Source organism: Scleropages formosus, chromosome 17 (assembly GCF_900964775.1).
Source record: "Scleropages formosus chromosome 17, fSclFor1.1, whole genome shotgun sequence".
NCBI classification, from domain to species: Eukaryota; Metazoa; Chordata; class Actinopteri; order Osteoglossiformes; family Osteoglossidae; genus Scleropages; species Scleropages formosus.
The window spans coordinates 26,171,202-26,183,851 of NC_041822.1; the positions used below are offsets into that span (position 1 = coordinate 26,171,202).

The following is a 12,650-nucleotide window of genomic DNA, read 5'->3' on the forward strand; positions in this document are numbered from 1 at the left end:
TCCACCCCGTGGACAGCTGGACGGCGCACTTGAAAGTGTCCATGGACAGCAACACCGAGACTCAACTGGGACTCTTGCCCAAATGCCTTTCCTTGCAGAGCAGTGCGGTGAAAAGGATCAAGGACTACAGGGACATGATGCCACTCCATCAGACTGGCGGTCTTGCAGGGGACAGGGGGCTTTGCCCTGTTCACGCACCTGCGGTGCCCCCCAGGACTGACGTGGGCGCCGGGGCCACGATACCCTGTGATAAACGGCCCAACACACGCAGCACTGCTGAACTCTCCGCTCACGGCGCCCCTGTTGGACACAATGGGGTGCTTGTTCTGCGTCCAGATGTCCACTGCTGGTGACACTTGCGCCTTTATATGAGAATTCACCCCCACACCTCCCCTCCCCGGTCAATCTTGGGTTTGGGTCTCATCCTCCGAAGTGTTTCTGGGGTCTGGGGGGGTCCCGAGTCTGACACGAGGGGCTCAGGGAGACGAGCGCCAACCAACATGTCCCCCGTGTCCCACCTGTGTCTAGCACCCGTGTGTCTGACTTGTGTCTGTCAAAAATCAGCACAACACTTTCAAACAATTTCTAATCCGGCTGTCAGTCAAGCACCGTCCAAAAAGTGACACCTTCTTTTTCAGTTTGGCTGAAAAATAAACGATAGAAGAAACTTTTCGTTCCCCCTCATTGAAACAGTCAATTTTATGCGCTGCTTACACACAGTTTACACACTGATTATTCACTGTTTAAACACTGCTTACACATTTTCTGATCCCTTTTGATTCATGCCCCTATGATGCCAAAACTCTGACTTTGTGTACCGTGTTCTGTTGGCATTAGAATTGCACCTCAAAGAGACTGTGGGGTGTGTGTGTGTGTGTGTGTGTGTGTGTGTGTGTGTGTGTGTGTGTGTGTGTGTGAGCGAGCGAGCAGCAGTATCCCTGAGGAGGGATATAACAGCAATATCACAATATCGCTGTGTGAAATATGTAAGACAATTGAATATGAAAAACATTTACGAAACGTACAAATAAGTAAACAGTGAAGTTTGGTAAATGAGACGTTTATTAAACAGCGCAGCTCAATTTTTTCAGATGAGCCCGGTCAATAATTAAAAGGACATGTGAGACAAGACAGATACTGAGTATCCATAGTCTCTTCGCTGCACCTGTTCTGTTCGACTCTTATTTTGAATCAAAATTTTATGAGAAAAAACCGTTAACCGCGTTACCGACACGTTGACACACTGTGCTGCTGTGGGATTTCGTGTGTTTTCTGTGTGCCGAGTTACGGTAAGAGAGCCGCACTTGACCGTGAACCTCCCTCTCCTGCTCCAAACCCACGGTTCACATTCAGTGGTCCAACGAAACCGTCTCACCGCGGACTCGGTCACACGGTGCTCCGACGGCGCGCTCACGGGACCCTCGAGTTTCATACGCGCCAGTCCAACGATGCGCTTCACTAGGAGACTCGACCCAGGTGTGATGGGACACACTCGGAGAAGTCGTGATTGACACAGAGCGGTCCAGCAGTATGGTAGTGAAAAGGTACGGCAGTCCAACACCGGACCGGACCAACTACGTGTTCCAAGAGGGAACTTGACCTTCACACAAAGTGCGCCCAAGCGACCGCGGTCGGTTGGACTCCTGGCGAATGCCGTCGAGACCCAGAGTGTCCCTGAGCACGTCAGCGACAGGACCCGGTGTCCAGAGCTCCTCGGTGCTGCCAGTCTCTTCATGATGGACGAGGGCTGGACGGAACCGCTCGGCTCCCGCGTGCCGTGTGCCTGCCGGGTGTCAGCGGGAAGGCGAAGAGAGCGGCGGGACGGGGGGGTGTCGTCCCGCTGGGGGACGAGCCGCAGACTTGTTTCTTAGCAAATATTTGCACGCGGCGAAAGGAGGCAAACAGGCGCGGCGCGGCCGTCTCGCGCAGCCAAATCCAGCTGGCACCGGTTGTAACGAACCCGTTGGAGCGGCAGCTCGATGGAGGCGCTCCAGCAGAGAAGCGGGACGCGACGGCTGGGGGTGCGAGCGCGACCCGCGGCAGAGCTGCTCATTAGCGTCGCTAGCGTGGCCGCAGTTTGCCGCGCACAGTGCACGCCTTCTTCGCTGGCCCGGCTCCTCGCCTTTGATTGGCTCTCTCCGCCGCTCCCTGCCAAGTCGGACAACAGGCGACACGAGCGCTTGTTTTGTTCCCATAATTACTGTGTTCGCACGCTTTCGCGCTCTTCTAATGACATGCAAGTCACGCTTATCGTGCCGGTTCCATACATTAGACGTGCCGGCTTTCGGCCCGACGGGCGCCGCTCCTCCCCGGGAGGCCTCCGCACCACGGCAGCCCTGGGCAGATGGGCAGTTACTGCAGCGCGCACACACAAATAAGTGTGTCGCAGCAAAATTTCACACAAGTGCACATCTGTGTATGAGGATGAAACACACAACGGCTCCTTCCAACACGTTCGCAAGGAGAACGCGAACGCTTCGCTCCGCGGGCCTCTGCAGAGCCGCCTCTCGGCGGAGCGGCGAGGAGGGCGCCGCCCTGCCGGCCAAGTCACGAAGCTACAGGGGAGGCGAGCGCAGGTGCTCCCGCAAGGGCCGCCCGACGACGCCCAGCAGCGTGCGGGGGCCGCGCATCTCGGCTCCTGGTGCCGTGCGCAGGATCTCCCGATCGTCCCCGAGGGCGCGAAAAGAGCCGAAGCGCAGAGGGCGTGGCCAAATATCAGTCGGAATCGCAAAAGAACGCGGCGCACATTGTCACCGTCACATTTACTCCCAAATCATCTGCACTCTGTGCCGAACGTACCGTTCGCAAGGCGGGAAATAAGGTAAATTCTCAGCGGAGATGAGCGACTCGGAGGGAAAACAGATCATTTCTGCGGAACATCAGTTCTATCACAGCCATTTACACCCCTGAGCCATTATTACCGTGGTGTGGCGTACAGACCGCAGCATTTACTGCAGTTTACCATTCCACAACTGGATGTGCTCCTTGAGTTTTCGCACCTCTCCATCCAGTTCTCGCTGGTGCCAATCTGTCACTGTACAGTGATTACTCTCTTTCTCTCTCTCTGTCACACACACACACACACACACACACACACAGAGTTGCCTGGTGCTTCAGCACTCATTACCCAAGGCCCTCAGGCTGTCTGTGATGAGACTCATCGTAGAGCAGTTAGGCGAAACGCTAAGCGTGCGGCGCTCAGGACGCTCTCGATCCCGAGACCCGTGTCACTCCATTACACAACATCTCCGGTGAGTGTAAAAACGACGAGCCGCTCTTCTAGTGAACACTGGCAGAGTGAATGAGGAGAACACTTTTCTGGGTGTCTTTTACTCTCCACTCGTTTGGCCGCCACAGCAGGGAAGCTCAGCCACAACCCTTGTGTCCTTCGTGCTCTCTAGCTACCGCGCCCCCTACGGACCGGCGTTACACCCGGCGCTTTCGGGGGCTCCACCGTCTCACACCCGAGCGCGGCTTCGGACGCGGCGCCGCGGTCCCGGGGACAGGGTCAGGGAGCGAGCGACAGGAGCGCCTTTGAGTCGCACCGACTGCCGGATGGGTCGCTGGTCTGCGATTCGTGACCGGAGCGGAAACGGCACTGAAGGGCGACTGAGGGAACACCTGTTTGTTACATCATTAAGAGGAATGTTATTCTCTCTGGAAGCCTCTGCAAGGAAAGTGCTTTGCCAGCGCAGAGACAGCATTAAATATTAAATAAACACACCGTTTTTGAGCACACTGGTATTAGCAAACAGCGTAACACTGGTCCCGCTCTGATTGCATTTTGGGTATTTATTACCCCGAAATAAGAACAAACTAATGCTTTGTGTGCACATCTATATTACATTTTCCGAGCGCTTCGGCATTCCGTAATACCGCACGCTTCTGTGGAATGTAAATGTACCTCTGCGTGTGTGTGTGTGTGTGTGTTTGCGCGCGAGACACTCCGCTCCACTGCCGCCGGACATGTACATGTGGGCTGATAGGTATTTATTAAGGCTGGCAAGTGGACCAGTACAGGTGGACTACCTGTGGACACCGACACGCAGGACAGTCACCTTTGAGACACTTCTGAGGGCCGTCAAAAAAAACGTTTTTTTACATAAGTAAGACGACTGCATGAGATACTCATTCCTGCTCAAACTCCTTCTCCCGAACATGTCCGTTTCTGCAAAACGGAGAAGCCAGTTCCATCATCTCTTATGTGGACGACGATGGTGTCCTACCTGTCCTTGATGGTCACCCGCATTTGACCGGAATACAGGAACGCAGCCACTCCCAGCAGGAAGCCGTGTTCCAGATGAACGGTTACACACCGACTGACACCAAGGCTAACAGAGTGGTGCATAGCAGCGAATACTGTAGTAAGGTGTGTAACCATGGCCTAAGTGATGGCGCTCCCTTTGGAGTCATCCCTCTTGCGGTCAGCTGACGATGACCGTCACGGGCAGCCGCTTTGCATATTCTTAATTATATGTAATATTTATAAGCTTCCTTACAGTGTTTATTCACGTCCAGAAGGGGTGGTCACTGTACACCGGTGCCTTCCTCTCTCTCTCTCTCTCTCTCTCTCTCTCTCTCTCTCCCTCTCCATGTAAACACTGGGTGAGCAATAGGTTCACATCCCACATCTCATGGTGATGATGATGATTATGATGATGATGGACTTCAGCACCATTAATATCATTTATTTTTTGATGTAACACTTTTCTCCAAGGTGACGCACTGTCATGACCCACGGGGACAGTAACCCCTAGTAACCAAAGGAGGCGCCGCTCACTTCCGCTCATCCGCAACTTGATAATGAGAGCTCTACCGCAGTTTCCCTTGCGAACCTTAGTTACTCATTTATTTCCCAAGTCTTGTTCCATAGGTGTTTATGTTCCAGTCCCGAGCGCCTGTCCTGTCCACTCCTGCCTCTTGTGCTCCAGTCCAGGTCCGGCGTTCCAGTCCGGTATCTCGTCTCACCTCCGTGTTCCAGCTCCACTCAGATTCGTGGTTCACTTTTCACTTTGTGGCAATACAGTGTGTGTGTGTGTGTGGGCGCCCCCCGCGTTCATCGTTGTTCATCGTTTCCCCTCTACACCATACTTTACAGTTGACACTGTACACTTATAAATACACTCTGCACGTGGGGTCATTGCACTTTACGCCCGTGTTCATCTCACATCTGGACGCGACCCGAATAGCATCGGGTTTGTACACAGAGCTCCTTACAGTGATTTACCCATTCATACCGCAGGGTCATTTTTACTGTGTGTGTTTAAGGTAAATACCTTCGTTGAGGGAGGGGGGATTCGAACCCGGTCCTTCCGAAAGCTTTAACCGCTGCGCCACCTGCTGTCCGTTTTGTCCCGAGTCGCTTTGCAGCTCATAACTGTGCGCTTCCCCTATCAAGTCAGGTTTTTCCTCCACCTAATTTTGCTGGATACGCAATTATATCCCCCTCCCAGCAAGAGCTGCTGTCGTCTCGTTGCGTTATTTGATCTGGATTAAAACGGCTCTGTACCGTGTTTACACTCGGATCTGAGTGGGAGAGGATTAAAAAACGGGGCTTTGCGGCTCCAGCCGAGCCCAATTTAAACATGTTTACATCTTTTTTAAATATAAATAAAAAAAATAACTGCGGCAGCTGCGTGTTGGTCCTGCCGTGAGCCACTGGCGGATTCGGCGGCGCTGCGCGCTGGTGCCGGGGAGGCGCCGCTCGAGCACAGGATGGACTCTCACCTACAAGAAAGCAGCAGTGCCTGCGCCATGGAAACGGTACGCAATGTGGCCCCCCCCTCGGCGACGAGCGCGGGGACCAGAGCAGCAGCCAGTAGGCTCCCTTCCGTAGTCGGCATTAAATGGACCCAGTGCCCGACGCTTGAGGGAGACCGCAGCCCTGTGGTGGGGTGTCACCAGACCCCCGTGGGGCCCCTGGAGGAGCCCATTATCTCCGTTCAAGGGCCCCAAGATGCCCGAGTGGAATATATACACACACACACACACACACACACACACACACACACACTCGCTCACATAGCACCGTCCCCAGTACCACACGGACATCAGGTTGCAGCCTTAAAGTCACTGATGAGAACCTGACGACAATTTTCTCAGACCTGTCGCCAGGCGCCTCCGTTCCTACATGTCCCCCGAGACCAGCAGACGTCTGGGGACTTTTTGGGGACAGGGCGGTGAAGGCGTCACCGGAGACCTCGGTGAGGGTCGTCCCTGCGCCTCTCCCACCTCCCGGGGCACATAGAGACCGGTGACGCAGCGTCTCTCCGGCTCAGGGCTCTAGGAGGGGGTGCCAGTCTCACAGCAAAAACCCTTTCAAGTTCTCTGTGTTTGAAAGGTTGGAAAAAAACGCAGGAGGAAAAACACTTGAGCAGAACAGAGGGGGACAGAAAATAAGAAGAAAGAAAGCAGGAGCAACAGCAACAGCAACAACAGCAGCAGCAGCAGCAACAAGCGCCCGTCTCTCCGGAACCTTCTTCCACGGGCTGCCGGCCCCCTCCCCCGAGCGCACGTTGCCCTGGCCGAATGACCGCGTACCCCCTGCGGACTCTCGCCAGCCCCCCGGCGACGCCTCGACCCCGGCGTTCGGAGCCCCTGCTGCGGGGGACCACGCAGCGACACACACCCACGGCCAGTGGGTAATGAGTGACCGGTGTGTGTAGAGCAGCAAAAGGGCCTCAATGGGCAGAAAATAAAGCCCAAACAGCTCATCGTTTTTACACTCATTGGAGGTGTTGTGTAATCGAGTGACACGGGTCTCGGGATCGAGAGCGTCCTGAGCGCCGCACGCTTAGCGTTTCGCCTAACTGCTGTACAATGAGTCTCATCACAGACAGCCTGAGGGCCTTGGGTAATGAGTGCTGAAGCACCAGGCAACTCTGTGTGTGTGTGTGTGTGTGTGTGTGTGTGTGTGTGTGTGTGTGTGTGACAGAGAGAGAGGGAGAGAGAGAGAGAGAGACAGACAGAGAGAGAGAGAGAGAGACCCTCGTAGACGGAGTGTTACCGCCCACAGCAGCTGACCTGCAGGACACAATGAGGACAGAAGGGGGCGCAGTCATTGTGGAGCTGAACATGTTACTGCCTCTAGGCCTGAAACAGACCTCACTGTTGGGCTATTTACTGTACACACAGTACACACACTGCGGTATTCAGCACACATAGTACACGCACCGCGGTATTCAGTACACATGCCGCAGTATTCACTGTACAATCAGAGCACAGAGTGTAAAAGAAGGTGTTCGGAGAGACAGTTACAGCTCATTATCTCTGTCGCTCCACTGAGTTCAGCCCAGAAAGAGCGAAACAAAACAGAAATAGAAGGAGAGAAGATAAAGAGGAAGAAACAAACAAACAAAGAAACTTTTTCCAGCACTGAAACTGTGAGCTGTTGCCAGAGCTCAAGACTTGTATCATAATTCAGTTTGAGCTCAACATTTGTCTGATCGCCTCCGTTCCTGGTCCTGGTCCTACCACACTGGGGGGGGGGGGGGGGGTCATTCTGGCTCTGTTCGGACTGGTTTGGCTGGCAAAGAACCCTCCCAAGGCCTCCGTCGCCCACTCATTGCAGCTGTCCGCTACCGCTCCTGTTTCCGCACATCCTGCTCGCCAGCTTTCCTCCACAGATCGCCGAGTCTTTCCACGCACTGATCTGAGGTCACACGCCTGCCTTGACCAGTTATACACGTTTTGCAGCTCAGCAGGAGAATCCCAACACAGCAGCCACAGCAGGAAAATTGTGAGAGTTGACACATGTTCCTGAATCTCATGACTGTTTCGTATTGCTTGGCAACGGCTGGAAACCAGAGCATCCAAACATGGTCCAAACTACAGGCTACCGACCCTCCGCACTCCGACCGCACGTGTGTCACTTCTTCATAATTCGGAAAGGTGGAGGTTTCAACCGCTCAGGTGGGCTAAGAGGACCGGGGGGACTGAAGGGCGCGGGAACGGGACGCCTCGCCTGCGGAGATTCCCTCCAGGGTCCGTGTCCCAGAATCAGAGGTCAGCAGAAGGTAAATGAGCGTGAGGTCATGTAGTGGGGTTCCCCTGGTGCCTACAATCACCCCATTAAGCAAATTGCCCTTGTGAGGGGGCAAACGGCAATTATTTCTTACGAAAAAACACAAAAATAATTAGCTCCCAGACAAAAAAAAAAAATGACCTAAAATTAATTACCAAAATAAAAGTTTTTATGCATGACTATGATAGCATCAATATATTTCATAATGATTGCAGCAGGTCTTTCAGTGTCATATTTTCATTTATTCCGTCGGTATTATCAACAAGCACTTGACCAGAGCAGGGTCACGGAGGTTCGGAGTCCATCCAGGAAGCACCGGGTGCGAGGCAGGGGGCGCAGGAACGTCTAGTAACGCACAACAAGCTGCTGGATCAAGGGAACGGCAGCGCAAACGGGGATTTGAACCCTTGGCCTTTGACTGAACAGAAAACTACACTTTGATCTTGGCCAAAAGGCCGAGAAGCAATTCGACTGAACAGAAACAGGTCCAAGAACAGCGCCCCCTGCTGTCCCGTTCCATCTCTCAGCGCATCGAGATTCGTGAATCACGAGAGGCTACGGATCCCCTTGCGACGGCGGCGCGTCAGTAGCAGGTAGTTCAAAACGAGCACTTGCGTGGGCGAGACGCGCGCCCAGTTTCACGCCACCACTGCGTGAGCTCGCGACTCGCACCCCTTCGCACCCTTTCGCGACTCTCGCTACGCAGAATCCCGCTCAGACAATCGCGCGTGTGGGTGCCGGGCGCTCGAGCGACAGAGAACCGTAGCGGGAGGCCGCGCCTTCGCACTTCCCGCTGTTGCCCCGCCGGCATTTGAAAAAACACAAAGGACGAGCGATGCTGAAAGAGTCGATGGTGAAAACACGCGGAGAACGATGGGCCCCGGCAGCGGTTCCACCGAACCCTCAACGGCCAACGTAACTGGTGCGCTCGGGGGGAGGAGCTTCGGCCAAGGGGAGGGGCTTCTGTCAATGGGAGGGGCTTCGGTCAGTGGGAGGGGCTTATCCATCCTGCCGCTCGCTGTTACGGAAGGAACGTTTCTCCGGAACCGAGAGCAGAAGCACTTCCGTGCTTTGTGCGGAAATGGGGGGCAAAGACAGAAAAAGCACAGGTGGTAAGAGGCCTGTGGGTCAGTGTGATACAGCGGTAACGCTTTCCTGGGTGACGAGATGCTGTTTCCACAATTAAACCGTTAGAGTGACCCCCCGCACCTCACACAGCTCCACCGGCACCCGCTGACAGCGAGGGAATTAGATGCAATTATTGCCAACATCATAACTAATTCCTATCTGTCTCCTGGGGCTCGCGGCTCATTCTGGTTTCAACGAGATGCTCTCGTGTAGGTGAGACCGTAGAGCCCACACCCACACCGGGCCCACTGTGCGCAAACATGTACGGAACTGCACACACATGCATGCACACACACGCACGCACGCACGCACCTACGCACGCACGCACACACACACACACACGGGGCCCTGTCCGCAGGCTGTGTCTCTCGGTCCCGGTGGGAAGCCGCTCTCCTCCAGTTTACAATTTCCTGCCAAACCAGGGGAAAATGACAGGAGTCCAGTGGAGCGGCGGCGGCGTCGGGATCGCTGATGTGGAGCAGCAATTCGGCCAAATGAGATGTCGAGGAGATCTTCGCAAAGTCTTTCTCAGGAAGTTATCGCCTCGGTGAGAAAACGCCGCGAGAACAAGAGGGGAGCGTCTAATGAGGACGATGGAACCGTGCAGCGAGACGGTGAGACGCTGAGACAGTGAAAGAGTGAGACAGCCAGACAGCGAGTTGGTCAGATGGTGAGATGGTGAGACAGTAGGACAGCAAGACAGCAAGACGGTGAAACAGTGAAACAGTGAGACGGCAAGACGGTGAGACAGTGGGACAGTGAGACAGTGAGACAGTGAGACAGCGAGACAGTGAGACAGTGGGACGGACAGTGCGACAGCGCGACGTCAAAGTTCCCTCTGAGGCCGAACGCTCAGCAAAAGGAAACGGCGAAAACGTCGGTCCGCCGCACCAGTCCACCTGAAGATGGTCCTCGATTCTGACGTCCAGGTCAAGACGTTTGCTCCCCCCCGTATCGTCTCCGCCGGCACTCCTCCTCGGACGGGAAACTCATCGTTAAATTTTAAGAACGCTCATAAATTCAGCGCGAGGTCAGGTTTCCTTCAACTGCCAACGAACAGGCAAACGATTAAAAGCAGAAAATTACTTTTTCCCACAGACACTTTCTGGGAATATTAAAGTGTCATATAAAACTAAGATATTATGTTAATTCCTGGGCAGGATTCTGAACTTTGAACCCCACTTCAGCTGGCGACTCGACCCACATCCCCCCTCAGCCGCAGCACAGGGACAGGAACCAGGTTGTGGCAAATAGCTACTTTGCTGTCAGAGTGGCCCCTGCCCCACACACACACACACACACACACACACACACACACACACACACACACACACACACACACACACACACACACGCACACACACCACCAGCCGTGCTCAAGAGGCCACGTGGCAGGAGATGAACGGCCTTGCAGGAGGCGGCTCCGGCCGCAGTGCAGCCACAGGAGCGACGGATTACACGATGTGCGTACACACTCTGGGCACGACATGAGCTACGGGACAAATGTGGTAAACGGAGAGACGTTTACACCACACCTGCAGAAGGTGCTGGTCTCCGTTTAGGACACGACCCAACAACAGGCCGGAACGCGCGTGCGCGCACACGCACACACGCAGAGGCCTTCTCAAACGGAGCTCATGTGCGGAGGAGAAATCCAGGCTGGAAAAGACGTGACCAGCGGGCAGCAGCGCTCACAGCGGTAAAATGACATTTTACCACACTTCAACTATTCCATACAAAATACACCATCTATATTCAGGAAGAACCCGTCCAGAGGCGGGTGAATCAGCACTAATCCCGTGTTGAAAAGCGATTTCCTTCCGCTGTCAGGAACCGACAATAAACCGGTCGTACCTGGGATGACGACAGAGCCGGAGTTCCCTGGGGGGGTTAGGGTGGGGGTGGGGGTGGGGGTTGGGGAGGGGGAGGGGGGAGTCTTTCACGCTTTTCTGCACACTCCTAATTTCTGAGGATCAGCTGGCGAACGGGACCCATTCAGATCATAACCTGTTTTTTTCCTTTTTCCTAATTTTGAAATTATTTTAAACTCAGATTCCCTGAAGTTTGGTTTCCCTCGAACCATCTGTTCAACCGCAGGGATCCCAGGAGGGCGACCGCAACGGAACCCTGCGAACGTGTCCCTGCAACATGGTTCCTCCTTTGAATATTGGCACTGCGCACAGGGATGGGTGCCGCAAAAATAGAGGAAACTGACAGCAGCACCACACGTTCTCCCACACACACACACACACACACACACACACACAGATTTGTCAACCTGTGTGGGGTCATTTCTTGAGGGGAGGGGCTCCACTTCCTGGGCTCCAGAAACTAGAAGGACGGTGGTTCGGAGCCCTTTAAAACAGGATCGGATGGTGTTTAGAGGGACATGCCGGGGGGGATGGGAGAGGACAGGCCACCGGGGCTCCATAACTCCTGAGGGTCTGAAGGGGAGGGGGGCAGGTGTGAGCGGGGGCTCTTTCCCCTCCACGAAAGCACAGGCTCTGTCAGAGCCCCCCCTCCCGAAACAGCTGCCAACTCGACGGGTTCGAGGGAGGAGCAGGACGTTCAGCGAGGGAGGGAAACGCGTCCCAGTGTCAAACTGCTGTCGCTCACACTCTGCAAAGGTGTGTGACACCTGGGAATGTCTTTCAAACACATGTGCAGCGTCACACAGTGTATCGCCTGAATCTGTGTGGACCCCCCCCCACCCCCCATCCCCCATCCCCCAGACAGGACCCCACAGCCCTGTGTGATGATGGTGCTCTTTGGCGGGGCTCCGGAGCAGCGCGGACCACGGCAAGAAACGTGGTATACTGTGTAAAATAGCAGAGTAGAGCGAGGGAATGCCATGAGTGCGCGCGCAGAGGCCGGACTGATGAGTGCAGTTATTATTTATTCATAAAGTGACCGGACCGGTGATTCCTCATCATCACCCCGGTGTCTCTGCTCATCTGGCTCATCTGGCTCATTAACCCGGGAGACCGCAAGAGGGGTCCCACAGACAGGGTGCGTGTGTGTGCGTGTGTGTGTGTGTGTGTGTGTGTGTGTGTGCGTGCGTGCGCGCACGCGCTTCGGCGGTCCACTCACCCCCGAGGAGCGCGGTCACGATGACCTGCAGGCTGCCGAGGAGCAACATGTTCCCTCTCCTCCTCCTCCTCCTCCTCCTCCTCCTGCGCGCGGAACTCCGCGGGACCGACGGCTGATGGCCCTAGCGCGCGCTGCCCGAGCCCGGGAGAGGGAGCGCGCCTCCGCTTTCCATGTGGCTCTCCAAAAACACGCGAGCGCTGCCGATGCTGCCGGGGTCCAAGCGAAACGCGCTCCGCCGCATCCCAGCCCTCCCTCCCTCCCTCCGTGCGTCCGTCCGTCCGTCCGTCCGTCTGTCTGTCAGGGCGCGCGGCGGGAGCGCGCGAAGCGGAGTCCCGACCGGCCCGTCATGCCGCTCCACTCTTTGTTTATCCGCGCGGCTCCGCTTTATGTCGGCGCGGGGGCTCGCGAC

The 12,650-nt window shown here is 55.2% G+C and overlaps 1 protein-coding gene across 1 annotated transcript in view; it reads right to left on the reverse strand.

The window, feature by feature from the left end:
• Positions 1-12,298, reverse strand: part of LOC108921831 (transmembrane protein 132C) — a 121,038-nt gene extending 108,740 nt beyond the window's left edge. The window contains exon 1 of the mRNA XM_029259552.1: positions 12,242-12,298. Coding sequence (XP_029115385.1) covers positions 12,242-12,290 — 49 coding nt within the window. The 5' untranslated portion in view covers positions 12,291-12,298. The remainder of the gene's footprint in view (positions 1-12,241) is intronic.
• Between the last annotated feature and the right edge of the window lie 352 nt (positions 12,299-12,650).